Source organism: Dermacentor albipictus, chromosome 7 (assembly GCF_038994185.2).
Source record: "Dermacentor albipictus isolate Rhodes 1998 colony chromosome 7, USDA_Dalb.pri_finalv2, whole genome shotgun sequence".
In the NCBI taxonomy this organism is placed as follows: domain Eukaryota; kingdom Metazoa; phylum Arthropoda; class Arachnida; order Ixodida; family Ixodidae; genus Dermacentor; species Dermacentor albipictus.
The window spans coordinates 135,160,793-135,180,511 of NC_091827.1; the positions used below are offsets into that span (position 1 = coordinate 135,160,793).

The 19,719-nt window shown below is 50.5% G+C and overlaps 1 protein-coding gene and 1 pseudogene across 2 annotated transcripts in view; one reads left to right on the forward strand and one right to left on the reverse strand.

The window, feature by feature from the left end:
• LOC135911544 (tigger transposable element-derived protein 6-like) overlaps positions 1-19,719 on the reverse strand; it is a 374,082-nt pseudogene that overhangs the window by 303,436 nt on the left and 50,927 nt on the right.
• LOC135911545 (1-phosphatidylinositol 4,5-bisphosphate phosphodiesterase classes I and II-like) overlaps positions 1-19,719 on the forward strand; it is a 590,731-nt gene that overhangs the window by 193,125 nt on the left and 377,887 nt on the right. For both annotated transcript variants that reach the window (XM_065443866.2, XM_065443867.2), the window contains exon 3: positions 880-948. In XM_065443866.2, the coding sequence (XP_065299938.1) occupies positions 880-948 (69 nt within the window). The remainder of the gene's footprint in view (positions 1-879; positions 949-19,719) is intronic.

Below are 19,719 nucleotides of genomic sequence, written 5' to 3' on the forward strand. Positions count from 1 at the left end.
TGAGACCTCTTCCTTCATCAGCTCGCCAATTTGCCTGACGACTAGTGGTTCGCCTTCAAGTGAAATGCCCTTTATCTCAATGTTATTTGAACGTTGATATTGTTACAGTTCCTTAATTCTGCACGATAACTTGGCATTCTCAGCGCGAAGATGCTGGTTTAGTTTTAGAGCCTGTTGTGTTTCTGCTTTCAGCTCAGTGACCTCTTGAAACTTACCTTGTAGCTAGCTACTTAAGTCTGCCCTGAGCTCCCGCTTCAAATCTTCAATGGCCTTAGCCTCTTTGGACATTGGACAACAAAAGTGTACGTCAATGCACTAATTACACCAGTAGCAAGAATCAAACGACTACAAGAAAGCTGATAGGTTCGGCAGCAGTACACAGATTCTATGATTTATTGACTAAATATGGATATTCAGCTCACCTGCAAAAGCGAGGCAATATTTTGGTATGGTTCCGTAGTGCACTGCTGCCGAACTGAGAGAGGTGCTCGCTCCGTTGATGGTTTTATGCTATGCCTTGGCGCTCGTCCGACCCTTGCGCAGTCGCAGAAGAGTACCTCCGGCCAAGTGATTCCGATTACTGTTGTGGTGTAGACACACGCGGCACTGCAGACGTCAGAAGGGGCGATAGCACGTTGGTCAAGTCCGGCTGCGGGCTACAAAAGCAGAGGCAATATTTAGGTATGGCTCCGTAGTGCACTGCTGCCGAACTGCCGAATTCAGCCAGCGCTCGTCTCTCACGTTGACCCATATGTGCCATTCTCATTTTCCCCCCTTTAAAACTTCCGTGCGCGAGTGATGTGCTGTAATGACGCGCCTGCTGACGTCATCTCGCCGCCTCGAAGAAGTGGTACGACTAACTGTGTGGTCCCCGTGCAGGAGACCGAGTTCCTGGACATCTCCAGCATTCGGGACACGCGTACCGGCAAGTACGCCAGGACGCCCAAGGTGAGCTGACTCTCGTTGATGTATGCATTTACTTCACCGCAATACAATGCATTTGGAGTGGCCTAGCGATGCCACCATTCTTTGGCACGACATCGTTAGCGAGCAGTTGGTTGAGGAATTTGTGGAAAGAAGTCGTTTATCAAGCCAATGACGGAATACGCGCAGTATCCCGAAAAACACAACTTCAACTAATGTCAGAGTACACGAGAAAATACATTTATCTCTCTAAGACAGCTGTGAAAATAATGGCAGTTCTAACGTCCCAAGAGAGAGAGAGACAAAAGAGGAGAAAAAAAAAAGGAGGTTAGCCAGTGAAAGTACCAGATAGCTACCCTGTGCTGGGGAAATGAGTAAAGGGAATAAAAGGAGAAAGAAGAAGAAAAAAATAAGCAGGAAAGTTCAAACATTATCGCGTTACCACGCACTAGAACATTCAAAGACGGTCGCACAATTCGCATGTCCTTAAAAACTTCAGCAAGGCCCTTAAGGCCTTGAGTGGCGAAGCCCGTCTTGACCAGTGTCCTAGAACTTTTTCCTCTGTGAAGAGGCGATTGCACAGTTTTTCTAGCATGGTTGCGAGCACTTTTCTTGGCACATTGTAAGGGAGACAGTCACAAAGGAGGTGCTCGATGGTCTCCGCAGCCGCAGGTGTCGCAAGTAGGGCTGTCGGCGATTCCAACGCCGAAGGAATATGAGTTCGTGAGTGCCACGCTGAGCCACAGGCGGCACAGAAGTGTTGCTTCCGCTTGTGGTAACCCTGGTAACCCTCTAAAAGTTCAGCTGGAGCAGTGGTAATTCCCACAGAGTCTGCCACCATCAAGTTCAAGTCGTCTCACATTACATCATCGATGGCGGTAGAACTCGCAGCTATCCGTGTTGCTCTGGAGTTTATTGGTCACAAATCATCACATTCATGGTCCATCTTATGTGACTCGAAGGCATGTCTCCAGGGTCTGATGTCCCCTTTCAACCACGGACCTAATGTGCAATTAGTCGCAGACGATCGATTACGCCACCACCATGCAATCAACAAGGAGCACATCATCTACCAGTGGATACCGGGTCACTGCACAATTTCGGGAAACCACAGTGCGGATGACACTGCCTGATCGGCCCACGATGGTGCACATATTATACCAATACTACTGTCATGAACAAATGCAGCCACATGTATTCGTTCTAGTCGCCCGCTAGCTTACACAGAACCTGTGGAACATCAGTGATTTCACGAACGCACGTCTCCACAGATTGGATCCATGTCTAACGTCCGAAAACGTCGCAAAAGGCTATGAGGCAATGGGGGCCTCCGAACTAATTCTCAGCACTTGGGGTACATTTAACGTGTACCCAAAGCGCAGTGCATGAGCATTTCAATACGATGCATGCTTTGGCTTATCTCAGGTACGTTGGGGGGGTTCTTGCCTCGTTTCAAGCCTGTTTATTTATTTATTTATTTATTTATTTTATTTATTGGATGGGATATTACATGAGGGATGGGCTTAGTTTAACAAAACAGTGATGAGCGTCGGAGTGGTGCGTGACGTCGGCAGACAGACCGTTCCAGTCCCTTGCAGTTTTCACACACACAAAAAATGATGCTAGATGGGAGGTAGTCTGCGCCGGGGGAGGACACACGACTTTTTTATGGTTAATGTGACTGTGATGATGATGAGGTAATACAGCTGAAATCTGGAGTGGGGAATGATAGAATTTGTGAAAAAGACAGTCTAGAAATATGATGTCGTGATTCTAGATTAGTAAGACCGGCACGGGTATTTAGTTCATACATGCGTGCATGATGAGAATATTCAGGGTAAATAAACCGGGCTGCACGGTTTTGAACTGATTCCAGTGTATTAGATTGGTTATGTTGATGAGGAACCCAGACAGAGCATCCATATTTAAGTTAGGGCCGACATATGTAACATAAGCTAGTAATTTTACTGATGGAGCAAGTCTTAGGTTCCGGCGGAGAAAACCGACGGTTCGATTCGCGGCATTGGCTTAGTTTATGACATGATGTGACCAAGTTATTGTAGTTGAAAAGGTTATGCCGAGATATTTGTATGAGTCAACGGATGAGGATACGGGGATACGATGGTTCTGTTTATGAAACAGAGCTAATGGCTGGGAGTTATTAGGGTTAATAACCTTACAGAATTTTTGGGGGTTATTTCTTAACTAGACGGCAGCGTATGCGAAAAGAAAGCGCGTTTTTCTTTATTGGCTAGAGCTTGTAATTATTTTCTTGCTATGTAATATTTATTCCATGCGCTTGCGTTGCTGAATCATTTAGCTAAGCGAAAATACTTTTCTGTTTAATGTTAAGATGCTTTAGTGCGATATTAAACCACGGGGATGACTGCTTTTCGGTTAGGGTGATAACGGGTACGTATCTTGCGAACACATCGAGCATTTTGTTTTTAAAAAGCAGCCAGTTAGTGTCGACAGAACGCATAAAAAAACTGGCGTGGAATGAAGCAGCAAAATGTGCGAGTTCCGAGTGAATTGCTGTGTAATTCCATTTGTCATACAGTCTGATCACTTTGGTTATCTTTGTAGGTTGCGTAAGCTGACAGGAGTACGATGCATGGATTATGGAATGATCATTAAGACCAGGCAGAGGCGTCATTGCATATACTTTGCCAGGATCAGAAGCAAAAATGAGGTCGATAAGTTAGAATTAAAACGTTCAGTGACGTAGGTTCAGTGACAAGTTGCGTTAATCCAAAGGTTAGGCATGAGTTAACAAAATCTCTTTCGGTACTGTGTTGCGAAGTTGATGATGTCAGGTTAGTCCAGTTTATTGCTGGAAAGTTAAAATCACCGAACAGTAACATCGGAGAGGGGTGGTGTAAGTCAGTTACCGAACGCAATGTTTCGTGGAATTCTGCAACAAGGTCAGGATCATTACCAGGGGGGCAATAGCAGACTGCGATTATTGTGGGCGGTGCCTCGTGAAGCGGATCATGGGGCGGTGAGTTACGCTTTGTTCGGTGTGGCAAATCAAGGTTATTTTCTGCGCCTGGCCAAGCCGGGAGCCAAGAGAGCTCCGGGATGTCGCCAGCGCGTCCGCGGTCGCATGGTGGAGGGCTACACCAGAGCAGAACCTGCAGAACGAGAAGGCGTCGCAGGTAAGAGGCTGTTGTCATGGCTGTCCTTCCACCGAGCCGATAGAGTGCCGCGCAGCACGGTGTCACACTTATATATTCTTGTGATGAATGCGACGTTATCTGGTGTCTTGGTATCGGTACAACCAGGAGGCGCACTTGAGAGGGCCAAGGCGGTGCCTCGTGAAGCGGATCATGGGGCGGCGATGTAGTAGGCTCTCGCGATGTCGGTGAGGCACGCTTCGTTCGGTGTGGCAAATCAAGGTTATTTTCTGCGTCTGGCCAAGCCGGGAGCCAAGAGAGATCTGGGATGTCGCCAGCGCGTCCGTGGTCGCATGGTGGAGGGCTACACCAGAGCAGAACCTGCAGAACGAGAAGGCGTCGCAGGTAAGAGGCTGTTGTCATGGCTGTCCTTCCACCGAGCCGATAGAGTGCCGCGCAGCACGGTGTCACACTTATATATTCTTGTGATGAATGCGACGTTATCTGGTGTCTTGGTATCGGTACAACCAGGAGGCGCACTTGAGAGGGCCAAGGCGGTGCCTCGTGAAGCGGATCATGGGGCGGCGATGTAGTAGGCTCTCGCGATGTCGGTGAGGCACGCTTCGTTCGGTGTGGCAAATCAAGGTTATTTTCTGCGTCTGGCCAAGCCGGGAGCCAAGAGAGATCTGGGATGTCGCCAGCGCGTCCGTGGTCGCATGGTGGAGGGCTACACCAGAGCAGAACCTGCAGAACGAGAAAGCGTCGCAGGTAAGAGGCTGTTGTCATGGCTGTCCTGCCACCGAGCCGATAGAGTGCCGCGCAGCACGGTGTCACACTTATATAGTCTTGTGATGAATGCGACGTTATCTGGTGTCTTGGTATCGGTACAACCAGGAGGCGCACTTGAGAGGGCCAAGGCGGTGCCTCGTGAAGCGGATCATGGGGCGGCGATGTAGTAGGCTCTCGCGATGTCGGTGAGGCACGCTTCGTTCGGTGTGGCAAATCAAGGTTATTTTCTGCGCCTGGCCAAGCCGGGAGCCAAGAGAGATCCGGGATGTCGCCAGCGCGTCCGTGGTCGCATGGTGGAGGGCTACACCAGAGCAGAACCTGCAGAACGAGAAAGCGTCGCAGGTAAGAGGCTGTTGTCATGGCTGTCCTGCCACCGAGCCGATAGAGTGCCGCGCAGCACGGTGTCACACTTATATAGTCTTGTGATGAATGCGACGTTATCTGGTGTCTTGGTATCGGTACAACCAGGAGGCGCACTTGAGAGGGCCAAGGCGGTGCCTCGTGAAGCGGATCATGGGGCGGCGATGTAGTAGGCTCTCGCGATGTCGGTGAGGCACGCTTCGTTCGGTGTGGCAAATCAAGGTTATTTTCTGCGCCTGGCCAAGCCGGGAGCCAAGAGAGATCCGGGATGTCGCCAGCGCGTCCGTGGTCGCATGGTGGAGGGCTACACCAGAGCAGAACCTGCAGAACGAGAAAGCGTCGCAGGTAAGAGGCTGTTGTCATGGCTGTCCTGCCACCGAGCCGATAGAGTGCCGCGCAGCACGGTGTCACACTTATATAGTCTTGTGATGAATGCGACGTTATCTGGTGTCTTGGTATCGGTACAACCAGGAGGCGCACTTGAGAGGGCCAAGGCGGTGCCTCGTGAAGCGGATCATGGGGCGGCGATGTAGTAGGCTCTCGCGATGTCGGTGAGGCACGCTTCGTTCGGTGTGGCAAATCAGGGTTATTTTCTGCGTCTGGCCAAGCCGGGAGCCAAGAGAGATCCGGGATGTCGCCAGCGCGTCCGTGGTCGCATGGTGGAGGGCTACACCAGAGCAGAACCTGCAGAACGAGAAAGCGTCGCAGGTAAGAGGCTGTTGTCATGGCTGTCCTGCCACCGAGCCGATAGAGTGCCGCGCAGCACGGTGTCACACTTATATAGTCTTGTGATGAATGCGACGTTATCTGGTGTCTTGGTATCGGTACAACCAGGAGGCTCACTTGAGAGGGCCAAGGCGGTGCCTCTTGAAGCGGATCATGGGGCGGCGATGTAGTAGGCTCTCGCGATGTCGGTGAGGCACGCTTCGTTCGGTGTGGCAAATCAGGGTTATTTTCTGCGTCTGGCCAAGCCGGGAGCCAAGAGAGATCCGGGATGTCGCCAGCGCGTCCGTGGTCGCATGGTGGAGGGCTACACCAGAGCAGAACCTGCAGAACGAGAAGGTGTCGCAGGTAAGAGGCTGTTGTCATGGCTGTCCTGCCACCCAGCCCGTAAAAACAAAAAATGCTGATCCCGCGCACTGCAAAAATCAGTGTAAGCGAAGCTTTCTGTGTGTTTGCGTGAATTGATAGCAATTGCAGTGACGTTGATGGAAGTTGCTAAGCTGCTCGGTGCAATACGAGGGTGATGAGATTCTCCTTGCGTGCACCACTTGTGTTTCTTCCGTAGAACAAACAGCGAGACGTGTAGGCTTGAGGCGTTATTGTGGGGCATTGCTGCAGGAAGGCATTATGCTACTGGAGGCATTACGGAATCAGGGTGTATACAAGGCGTATGTAAAAATACTGAAAGATATATATATAGCGGCTCCACAGCCAGTGCTCCATAAAGAAAGCAACAAAATCCCAATAAAGAAAGGCGTCAGCCAGGGAGATACGATCTCTCCAATGCTATTCACAGCGTACTTACAGGACGTATTCAGAGACCTGGATTGGGAAGAATGGGGGATACGAGTTAATGGAGAATACCTTAGTAACTTGCGATTCGCTGATGATATTGCTTTGCATAGTAACTCATGGGATCAATTGCAATGCATGATCACTGACCTGGAGAGGCAAAGCAGAAGAGTGGTGACCCACTCTGCTCCTTTTCCTTTAATATTTGCTTTAATCTGCAGAAAACTAAAGTAATGTTTAACAGTCTCGTAAGAGAACAGCAATTTACAATAGGTAGCGAGGCACTGAAAAATTGGAGGACGCTTAAGCTTCGCCTTCAAGAGTGGGACGCGACAGCGTTCCCGTCGACCCGCCAAGGGGTATAAGACAATGCGCTACGGCACAGCGATCACTTACGATGCGCCCCGCATCGGACTTAGCGCCCACCTATCACGCGGTGAGCGTCGAGCAACGCAGCGTTCGGCGCGGCAACGAAACGTGCGCCTGAGCGAACGGAACGAACCAAAGAACTCGGTGTCTCGGAGGGGAAACGATCTACGCCAGCCAAACGTCGCGATCGGCACGGGCAGAGAGATAGATAGTAATCTAAAGAAAGGACCGGGAGCACGGCGAAGCGTCGTCAGGGGAGAGGGAGTCCCGCGACGCGCCTGGCAGCGGTCCCAATGCGCGTGCGGCGCGCCTCCTGTCGGGGCAGCGCCGTACATTGAGAGGAGGGGGTCTTCTGTGTTTGCCGCAAGATGGCTCTGCGTGTGCGGAAAGCGCAGAAGAAATGCAGCGGAAACGCACTTAGCAACTCGTGTAATTGTGACTTCTGTACGTTACATGTTCATAATTACCGATATACACCGCAGTATAACTTTCCACGGCTCGTTTCGAAGGCAACACCGCATTCACTAGAGGCGCGTTTGCGCCGCTTGGAAGCATCGAACTCGTGGCTGAGTGGTAGCGTCTCCGTCTCACACTCCGGAGACCCTGGTTCGATTCCCACCGGGCCAATCTTGGAAGTTGCTTTTTATTTATGAAGCGCCTGCCGTGATTTATCGCTCACGGTCAACGCCGCAAACGCCGACACCGACGCCGACGACACCGGCTTTTCTGCGAAACGAGCTCCTTAACGCTATCGCGTTAAAATGGTAATACATCTAGTTAGGGCAGGTAGTGACGGCGGATCCGGATCAGGAAATGGAAATAATCAGAATACGAATGGACTGGGGTGCGTTTGGCAGGCATTTTCAGATTATGAACAGCAGGTTGCCATTATCCCTCAAGAGAAAAGTGTATAACAGCTGTGTTTTACCAGTACTCACGTACGGGACAGAAACCTGGAGGCTTGGAAACCTGGAGGCAATAAGAACCCTTTCTTATTAAATTGAGGACAACGCAACAAGCTATGGAAAGAAGAACGATGGGTGTAACGTTAAGGGATAAGAAAAGAGCAGATTGGGTGAGGGAACAAAAGCGAGTTAATGATATCTTAGTTGAAATTAAAAAAAAGGAAATGGGCATGGGCAGGACATGTAATGAGGAAGGAAGATAACCGATGGTAATTAAGGGTTACGGCCTGTATTGCAAGGGAAGGGAAGCGTTTAGTAGGGGGCGGCAGAGAGTTAGGTGGGTGGATGAATTTAAGAAGTTTGCAGGGACGACATGGCCACACTTAGTACGACTGGGGTAGTTGGAGAAGTATGGGAGAGGCCTTTGGCCTGCAGTGGGCGTAACCAGGCTCATGATGATGATGATGAGCAGCTTCAAAAAATCTCTTATAATGCCCTGCCTCGTACAACGCTTGGAGGCAATCAAATTTGCAGTAACCAGGATGATGATGATGATGATACGGGAAGGTTAGCACTTGCATTGCCTCACAAGGTGCACCGGAGCGTGGTGAAATTGTTAAACTTTCATTAAGTAGGGGTGCTTTACGGGCCAAAACCACAATGCGATTATCAGGCATGCCGGCCGGAGTAATTTTGATCACCGGAAATTATTTAACGAGCACCTAAATTTAACTACACGGTCGTTCTTGCATTTCGCTCCCGTCGAAATGCCGCCGCCGCGGTCGGGATTGAAGCCGCGACCTCGAGCCATGCCATAGCCACTAATGGTATTTTCCACTAGTAGACCTGGAGGGGGCCGCCGAAAACGTGGAACATATTTAAGCAATCTGAATGGGCCATCGGACAGCAAAAATGCCATGCATCAGCGTCAGCAGGCGCTTCGTGTGTTGCGACACCACGGACCCGAGCAGGTGGCATTCGAACCCCCTCCTGTACATTCAACCGAGCACGCCTTAAGCCTGTTTCGCGTGATGCGATTTTCGTCGCACCGGAAGTGTCATTTCCGTTTTTTGCGACGAAAATTGCAGTCGCAGTGCCGACCCCAGATTTTCGGCTTCGACCAACCGGTTGGTCGCAGAGTCGCACCGTCCCAGCCGTCGCTGCGATTTTCCGTCGAAATTGCGCGGAGAGCTATTTCGCCCATTTGTTTTGGAAAATGGCGCCTCGCTCAAGTGCAATGTGCGGAGACGTGGGTTGCTGAATTGTTTACATGCGCGAAGGCAGAATAAAAGACTTGTACCGCAGATTCTATTCTCCCATTTCGATGCGTTGACGCGCTACGCATGACATGAAATGCATTTTTACGTTTGCCTCGCGCGCTTTTGCAAGTTGGGTGTTTGATCCCCACGAGGGAACATGGCCTTTTGGGGTCGTCACAATTTTATTTTGTTGAGTAGCATACAAAAATCGCGCGTGCGGAGCACCTTAAGTAATTTCAACCTTGGCAAGAGCAAATGGCAAGACACCAGAGTACGTGAAGTTTCAGCGTTGTGCTGAGCGCAGTACTGTTCAGTTCCATTTTCTTGTCAGTTTCCTAGCGTGACTTTCCCGATGCATCTTAAAAGGTTATCTTACCTCACTTATTAAATTGGACGTGGCAAACGTGCAGGCTATCGTAAGAAATTTTCTCCGATAGCATTAACTCCGCGGCTTGAATAAACACTGTCGTCAATTTGTTTTCGAATATTTCATGCACGTTAAGTTGCATCTCTGGAGAATTTTCTTTTCTGCACAGAAACCAATAAACCTTGAATATGTTGCGGAATTTGTATGCTTACTGCACCTGTATTAACATTTGCTTTGAACGGTGGTTAACTCTACAGTTAGTAAATTATTGGCTTCCTATAATTACACAGTGACAACGCAGCCTCCTGTACCGTCATGTAAAAATCGTGCGACAATGCGAAAAACAGGCAAACGGCCTGTTCTTGTGCAGACGAAACGGTAGAAGACGACACGTAACAGTAAATCAAAACTGTGCTGTGAAGTCAGCCAGTTGCATCCCTTTTTGCGAATCTTTTAAGTATATACGGTTGTTGCACGTCCACAGCTTATCAAGTGTGCAGAAACATCCATGCTTTACATGTTTATAATAAGTTTCTAATAAGTTTGTGATCAAATTTATTAGTGTGTAAACCCATATAACGATATCCTCTGGGATTACTACCTTTATAAATAATGAAGAACCATGCTGCTCGAAGAACATGTAATCCTCGGATTTTAAAAGACATTTTTGCATTTGAACTATACACAACGTGCAGTTTATTCAATAAAGGACCACAAACTGTTTTTTTTTGCAATGACACACTTATTGCAAGTTTTACCTACATACAGACAAGAAAAAGAACATCTGTAGACAGAAATTGTTCAATTTATTCGCCTTCCACTGGGGCTATAGCATTATGCTGCTAACAAAAGGTGAGGGGTTGAATTGCCAGTCATGGCAGTCGAATTTCTATGGGAGTCATCGGTAAAAAAAGGGCTGTTGCACTTTGATTTAGTTCGTCATCATTTATTGAAACCTTAAACCTTATGCAAGACTATTGCATAAGGGAGCATGCATCGGCGTAAATCTGCCAATAACCAGATCGAAGTTCGACAGACGAAAAGTATTTGGCACCGTGAAGACAATCAAGAGCGTCGTCGATTCGTGGTAAAGGGTAAACGTTCTTATTAGTAATTTGGTTTATGTGGCGGTAATCATCGCAGAAACGCCACGTGCCATCTTTCTTTTTGGCGAGCACGACCGGCGACGCCCAAGAACTCGATGAGGGCTCAACAATGCCTCTGTCGAGCATCTTGTTTACTTCCTGCTGAATAACTTGCCGCTCTGCTGTGGACACGCGATACGGTCGGCAGCGAATGGGAACAGCATCACCAGTGTTTATCCGATGTTTAACAAGGGACGTCTGACCAAGTAGTCGATTGTCACTGTCGTGTCGTGGTAGGAAAGCAAAATGCGATATAGGGTGGCTGCTTGGTGTTAGATATGGAGCTGTTTCCTGCGCCTACTTCGAGTTCCCCCGGACCAAATTGAATCGCAGCACATTCCAGAGGAGCGCTCGAGCAAACAAGTTCACGTGCAAACAAGTTCGTAAGCCGCCGGTAGCTGTTCTCTGCTTGACTCTTCCAGAAAGTGAGGGGATAGCACGGCACTGTTGGAAGTAAAGTGGGTGCCAAACCAAGACGGCGGTAATGCGCCGTGACAGCCGGACGTGCCGGGAAGGCCCAGGCCTACCCCTCTTCGCCTTTGAAGAAGGCATTTGCCACCACTGCGGAGCCGTACCACCGGGAGCAGGTGAGCCCTCGTACAATGGAGCATGAGCGCCCCCCCCTTCTCCACCTTAGAAGAAGTGCATTGCAAGTCAGCGAGGCAAGACCGCACAGAGCCGCCGGGTGTGACACCGCGACACGGGCGCCAACGATTGGCCGAAAATGGCGTCATCTGAGCGGACTCTCCCATTGGTCAAACATGACGCGACTTCCAGTGCTCGAAGGGTTTATAAGAAGCATTCCAGAGAGACCAGGGCATTCCCTGATTCCCTGATTCACCTCTCTCGAACTTCTTGCCGCGGGCCGCAGCGTCCGAGTTGCTGCCGGCCCGTAATGACTGTACAACTGTTAATTGACTCACCTCTCTGTATATAATGTAAAATAAATACTCCCAAGTTTGGTTTTCATCCCGAAGTCCAACCCCCAACCCCAACATTTGGTTGGCAGCGGTGAGATCGCCTCCGAATGCGTCAGCTGCTGGCAGCGCTACGGATCAACCTTCGTCGAGAGATATCCTAAGGAACCGGGAAGAGCGAAGAGAGAGCCTTCGTCGAAAGAGGTCCGAAGAAACTGGGAGTAGCGAAGAAGAGCGAGCCTTCGACCCAGGGAGTCCGGAGGAACCGGGAACAGTGGACAAATGAATCGGATGGCAGGGCGCTGCAACCGTAAGTGAGCGCGTGGTTTTTTCCTTTTGATTCGCCAGACTCAAAGGTTGTGTGTTCATTTTGATAGTTCTGGGAATCGGGAGTTTGTTGCATTGTGTGTTTGCACAAATTAAGGAAAACAGTTCTAACCACCTGTCGGGGCAGCTGCCATGGATCTTAGAAGGTTGACGAGGTTAGACTTGTTGTTGGTGTGCGACGATTTGGGAGTTGAGGCGGACGAACGGATGAAAACGCCAGCTATCATAAAGGCGATTAACGATAGTGGCAATGATGACAAAAGCATTGAGCTTGCTTGGGAGGTGATACAGGAGCCACGGGAGCGTGAGCGTCGTGAACGCTTGCGGGAGCGTCGTGAACTTAGGAGTAAGCGTAAGCGTGAAGAACGCGAGAATGAACGGAAGCATGAGCTTCAAGAACTTACTCTTAGGTGTGAGCGTCACGAACGTGAGAATGAACGCGAACGTGAGCGTGAGCAAAAGTATGAGAGAGAAGGCAGCACTGATCAAAGAGATACAGTATTGTGATCAGTTAATGGCACAGAGACAACAACTGTCAGAGAATACTGTAGGTAGTACAGAGCGAAGGAATGAGGCAGCATCGAGCGGACTTTCGCCAAAAGCCGACGAGAAGAGTAGTGCCTGTGAGATTGGCTGCAGATTCATAAGTGAAGGGAATAGGCTAGCTGCTAACGATGCCTTAGTGGCAACAGAGGCCGTTAAAGGCCACAAGGAGAGCGACGAGGTGCTGTGCCATCAGATGACTGTAGAGACAGCTAGGCCAGCTGCGAACAAATTGGCACAGTTACCGCGCGTGTGCGTCGCTGGTAATGTTAGCGAGGTTGCTTGCGAAGAAAAGGGTACATCTGACCCGACAGACGCGAGCACCCATGTAGAGCCAGATCTGCGTGCAGAAGTGAAGTGCGAACTGGACGATGCAGTTGAGTAGTTCTCGGGATGGCGAGCTCCGTAGTTCACGAGGGAACAACTGCATTGTTCAGGAATCGGTGCGGCTCTCCGCCAGTCTAGATAGCCTAGATAGGGATGATTCCGTTGTTAATCAATTGGACTGTGCGCGTGAGACAGCGATCGATACCGACGGGCTGTGTGCCGATGCACAGCGTGAGCTGGGCAATGTAGCAGAGGGCAGTTCGCAAGAGTGCGAGTTGTCTAACTCGAGTAAAGCCTGCTGCATTGTGCCAGAGTCGGTTGGGCTGCCTGCCAGTCGAGGCAAAGTGAGAGTAGATTTAAATGTAAATCACTCAGACTGTACGGGTAAGAGACCGATCCGGGCCGACGAAATGTGTACCGGCCTGCACGAGGCACGAGAAGGCGACATGAAAGCGAGTGCAAAGAGAAAGCGCCGTAAAAATAAGCGCGATAAAGACCGAAAGACGGTAACTAATGTAGCGCCGCCAAAGATGGCGAGAAATCCAAAAGGGCAGGGCGCGAGGGAAAAGGTGCGGTCGTCAAGGACGATGTTGACGCATCCAGAACGTTCGAGCCACCGGTCAAAGGGGGACCGCGAAGCATGTTCTGCACGGACGCGGACAAAGGGCACGAGGCAGTTAAACTCCTCGTTGTTCCGTAGTTCTTTTCACAGCTCAGCGTGCAGTTCGAAGAAACGCAAGGTGGCAGGACGAAACCAGGTGGGGAGTAGCGACTCGGTCAATCGAGTTTGTGAGGAAAGCGGGGCGCGAGGACGCAAATTGGCAGGAGACCGTAACGCCTTGGGGGAGCTGATAGTGAGTCAGCCCTTTTGTAGTTCCTCGGCAGCCAGAGTAGCTTTGAAACCGCGACCACCTCGGGTTCGACTCAAAGTATGAGTCAGACGTAAGCGTTTGGAAAGGGAGGCCAAGAGTGCTTCCGTAGAAATTAAGTGTTTTTTTATTTTGAGCATCGGAAAGTTTTCGCGAATTGAGACTAGGATTTCTTTCAATGTGTAAGGTTTGAGCTTTGTTTGTGTTTTCGTTTGAGAAGCTCCGAGATTTGAGAGATGAGGTTTGTGTAAACATGTAGTCTCGCGAGTGTTAGTTAATGAGTAAATAGGCTTTCTTTTTGTGTGTGTGTAAGTAACCTGAGTGTCAGGGTTATTGTTGAGAGGCCTATCGTAACACGCGTGTGTTTTAGTTGACCTCCTTTCTTTTTAAGTGTTTTGAATTTTCTAAGGTTAAGCGCGTAGGTTTTCAGTAAGTGCGTGATTTGCACGGAGAAGCGTTCTTAGTTCCATTAGCGCGTGTCCTGTGTGGACGGAAGGAAGCAGATTTATGACTGGGTTGCTGGTGTGTGTTGAGGGCAGCCGTATTCTGACTTCTTTAGTGAGCGTGCTTGGAAAGAGTTAGTAGAAGATGCATCATTTTAAGAGTTCTGCGGAGTGTGTAAGTCCCGCGCGTTTAATTGTTCGTTTAAGTCACGTGTCCTGTAGGACTTTCAGGGAAGAAACGTGAGTAAGCGTAACTGAAAAGTTTGCCTACAATGCAAGTACGCGTTTTGTTTAGTGACCACAAGGCTAGTGCGCTTGTGATTACGTACTTGTGAGGTTGACCAGATTGTTCAGTGGCACCAATACGTGCGATAAGTACGCCACTGCGATAGATTGGAAACATGCTGTTCGTGTAGTTTGGCCACTTAAGTTATGTTCGGCTGTTTTCATTTGTTGTTTGCATCGTCAACGACACTTTGTTTTGCAACAACAATAGTACTCTGGTCTTGTCGGCATTCGAGGGGAAATGGATGGCTGTTTGGAGGGGTGTTTGGAACTGTTTTGTCAAAATTGGGGAAAGAAAAGATCAGGGTTCATTTTGACTCAGTAATAGCCTGGCGAGTCAGGGGTGAAGAGCCTGCGCTTACACGTGGTGCAGCGCTGTGTTGTTTTGTTTGTTTGACTTATGTTCTCCAGGGCCTAGGATCCCGAAGTTCGTCAAACGAGGCTTGACCCCAGTACCCTGCAGCTTCTATCAGCGTTCCTCATGGCCAGCGAATTGAGTTCACTGGCCATTCAGAACAACCGGGGCGAGGACGAGCTGTTAGATATGGAGCTGTTTCCTGCGCCTACTTCGAGTTCCCCAGGACCACATCGAATCGCAGCACATTCCAGATGAGCGCTCGAGCAAACAAGTTAACGTGCAAACAAGTTCGTAAGCCGCCGGTAGCTGTTCTCTGCTTGACTCTTCCAGAAAGCGAGGGGATAGCACGGCACTATTGGAAGTAAAGTGGTTGCCAAACCAAGACGGCGGTAATGCGCCGTGACAGCCGGACGTGCCGGGAAGGCCCAGGCCTGCCCCTCTTCGCCTTTGAAGAAGGCATTTGCCACCACTGCGGAGCCGTACCACCGGGAGCAGGTGGGCCCTTGTACAATGGAGCATGAGTGCCCCCCTTCTCCACCTTAGAAGAAGTGCATTGCAAGTCAGCGAGGCAAGATCGCTGAGAGCCGCCGGGTGTGACACCGCGACACGGGCGCCAACGATTGGCCGAAAATGGCGTCATCTGAGCGGACTCTCCCATTGGTCAAACATGACGCGACTTCCAGTGCTCGAAGGGTTTATAAGAAGCATTCCAGAGAGACCAGGGCATTCCCTGATTCCCTGATTCACCTCTCTCGAACTTCTTGCCGCGGGCCGCAGCGTCCGAGTTGCTGCCAGCCCGTAATGACTGTACAACTGTTGACTCACCTCTCTGTATATAATGTAAAATAAATACTCCCAAGTTTGGTTTTCATCCCGAAGTCCGACCCCCAACCCCTACATTGGTCAGGTGCGAGGTCCGGAGCGACCATGGGACGTAATGGGCCGTCGAGGTTTAAGGCATCCTGCAGGTAATCAGGAGGATCTGGAGACGCGTTGGCTGCAAAAGCAGTGACGTGGTCGTCTGTCACCGACCGGAGCGTGGCCACCACTATGCCTTCAGGTAACACTTACTTCGTCAAGCCAAAATTGATAACGGGGAGACATCTGATTAGCGGCAAGGGCTACGACGGAGTGTGGCGCAGAGATTTCGCGCGCCAGGAGGACATCACGAATAGGTGCGACGACATAGTCGCCATCAGGCATGGTTCCTGTGGAGGCCAATTCGACGAAGGTTAGGGCTTTTGGAGGTAAGCGAGCAAACGCTGTAGTGCAGAGGGTGTTCGGTTGTTCGGGGCGAACGTCCGAAAGAAGACGAAGCTCGAGGCACAGCGTACCGATGGCACAGTTGACGCGGGCAGAATGCGTCGTCAGAAAGTCGAGCCCGAAGGTTAGGTCATGATGGCAACTGGTCAGCACGGTGAACAGGACTGGAACTGGGCGGCCATCAATTCCTATGCGAGCAGTGCACATACCCCTGACGGCAGCAGTGGCGCCATTGGCGACGCGTACGGCTCGAGTGATGGCAGGCGCAAGAAATTTTTTGAGGCGACAACATAGGTTAGTGCAAAAGCATAGAGAATGTGCTAACTTCTTGTGAAGCTCAAAACATAGCATGAATAAAGTCGCTTTTACGTCACAGGTCAGCTCCAGATACTTACACTTTCACCACAAAACGAAACTACATGAAACAAAGAGAGCACATTCGAAAAAAAGTAAACTTGAACGTGCTAAAAGCATGCACAGGATGAACACATACACTTTTTCGAAGCGGCAGGCATGAACTAGGCTCAAAAGAAGAGGTTGTGAGGAACCATGGTACTTCACAAAGCCGTATGTTTTTTGCCACTTCCTCAAAGTCAGCCCGCCCAATCCTTTGTATCCACACTTTTCTTCTTTGTGCGTTGTGCTCGCTGGATGGTAAAGAAAGAAGCCTTTTGCCGTCGCCTAGTCAGTTGCGGCAAACGAAGGCGCAGCAGCACGGCCCCACAATTAAGTTCTCGTCCCTAATACAGTTGATTTGTTCCACTAACACACTCGATCAGTCTGTTTGCACGTACTTTCATTGCGCAGAGCCAACAATGGCGGTCGGTGCGTGCTGGAAAGAAAAAATATACAAAAGCGCGGCGCCTACTTTCGTGCTGGAAAGAAAAATATACAAAATCGTGGCGCTTGCTTCTATCTGACACAGATTGGCCAATGGGGGAGCGGAGCAGACTGGGGCAACAGGAGGCGTGGAAGAGGAAATGTCGGGGAGAGCGGAGTGGCAGGAAGATCTAAGAATAGCGCTACTTTTGGAAAATTGAGGGGCTTTAGCACAGCTAGAGCAGTGCGCTGGCTTCGGTACGGAGCTGGTTATGGCGAGGCACGACGGCACCGTGAAACGCACTAACAAGCGTCAAAGAGCTGCGCTCTAAAAAAAGGTTCATTATATGCATTGCGAGGAAATTTTTGCTTCATTAAAACAAGGTTTTCAATACGAGACATCTGTCGGAACTTCTAGGGGAATCACGAATGCTTTGTTATAAATATTAGTTCTATATATATATATATATATATATATATATATATATATATATATATATATATATATATAAAGTATATAAATAGTTCTCTATATATTGTTATAAATATTAGTTCGTTATATTCCATTTCGTTATAACGAGGTTTTATTGTATATATTTCTACAATTGAAGTCACTAGCTGAACAATTGATTCAGGTTTGTGTTGGAGCTAGTTAGAATATTGACACGTCTACTTATCTTTATCGGGCGACCACGTTTCGCCGCTTGACAACTGTAATCGCACAGCGAGGGACGCGCCTGAATGTATCCGATGTTTCTGGAAAGTTATCGATGCTTCTACCCGGCTGTCTGTTGTCGCCGAACCTTGTGTTATCTGATTTCATCGCGTAACGCGAATGGTGTAGAACTTTGTGGAAGGCACACGGGTCCGAACGATTAATCTGGAACATTCGACGACTGCTCTATAAAAGCCGACGCGCTTGAACCGCTGATCAGATTTTCGACGATCGCCGACTGTGTTCGCCGCTATCGTTATGCTTTAAGTGTAGCCTGTTTTGTGGGCACAGGTTCGCCCAATAAAAGCTAGTTTTGCCTTTCACAGTACTGCTACTGTGTTCTCTCTTCACCGTCACTACCACGTGACATCTGGTGGAGGTGCTAGTGCGTTCATGTAACGAACGCCCCCGCAAAGCCGCGATCCAAGCCCGAAGCCCGAGGACCAAACTAACATCGCCGAAGACCAGCGTGCTAGCCGCAGACTGCAAGGACTGCCCCCAGAGCACGGACTTCTACCTGAGTCGACAAAGAAGATCGTGGTCAAAACAACTCCAATGGCTGCCCCAGCGTCCCCCGTTATCCTACAGCAACCTCGGGACCCACCAACTTTTCATGGAGCAGCAACTGAGGACCCGGAATACTGGCTGGAGACGTACGAGCGAATCGCGACTTTCAACAACTGGGACTCCGACGACAAGTTGCGGCACGTATACTTCGCCCTAGAAGACACCGCCAGAACGTGGTTCGAGAACAGGGAGTCGACATTGACAACATGGGACCTGTTCCGTACCGGCTTCATGCGCACCTTTACAAGCGTCGTGCGCAAGGAAAGGGCCGAAGCCATGCTGGACGCCCGAGTGCAACTACCGAACGAGAACGTTGCCATCTTCACGGAGGAAATGAAGCGTCTCTTCCGCCACGCCGACCCGGATATGCCCGAGGAGAAGAAAGTCCGCCTTCTCATGCGTGGTGTGAAGGAAGAACTTTTCGGCGCAATGGTACGAATCCCACCGAAGACCGTAGAAGAGTTCCTTCGCGAGGCAACCAGCATCGAGAAGACACTCGAGATGCGAAACCGGCAATTCGACCGCCGCACGAACGCGACAAACTACGCCGGACTTCAGTCACTGGCCACCGACGACCTGCGCGAGACTATCCGAGCTGTCGTGCGGGAGGAGCTACAAAAGCTGTTCCCATCATCACAGCCTCAGGTGGCTTCGATTGCCGATGTCGTGCGTGAGGAACTCCAACAACAACTTGGAGTAGCCCCTGAATCGCCGCAGCCCGAGCCGCAAGCAATGACCTACGCCGCCGTCGCACGCCGTCAAGGCCCCCCTCCGCGACTGCGCCAGGGCCCTGTCACGCCACAGTTTCGTCGTCCGCCGCCGCCGCCGCCAGCACGACCACCCGTCGCCCAGCGCACCTACGCGAGGAAGACGGACATCTGGCGTGCTCCTGACCACCGCCCGCTCTGCTACCACTGCGGAGAAGCGGGTCACGTCTACCGACGATGTCCGTACCGGGAGATGGGACTGCGAGGTTTCGCCGTCAACGCGCCGCGTCCACAGCTTGGCGAGCGCCCACGTGACATCGCCGATTACCTCGCCGCTACTCAGTGGAGCCCTCGACGGCCGTCCCGTTCGCCATCACCAGGCCGCTACCTGTCGCCGCAGCGCCGACCATACACTGGCCCAGCCCGGGGCCGGTCAGCGAGCCCATATCCGGAAAACTAAAAGCAGCAACCGATGGAGGTGCGGTTGCTGTTTGTCGAACTGACGAAGATCCTCCGCCGCTGACGAAGACGACGACGAAACGATCTCGACGACATAACAACGACACGCCGCCGTTTCGACGAAGTCAGGAAGGCAAGACTACACCGACGAACGACGACTCGACGACGCGACGTTCCAACTACAGTTCAACACGACGCAGCCGTGATCCGACGCCACGACCTAACTGCAACGCCAGACAAAGAACCACCGACCTCGACGTGCTTCTCGACGGCCACGCAGTCACTGCCTTAGTCGACACAGGGGCTGATTACTCCGTCATGAGTGGACACATCGCCGCCCAGTTGAAGAAAGTTAAGACTACGTGGGAAGG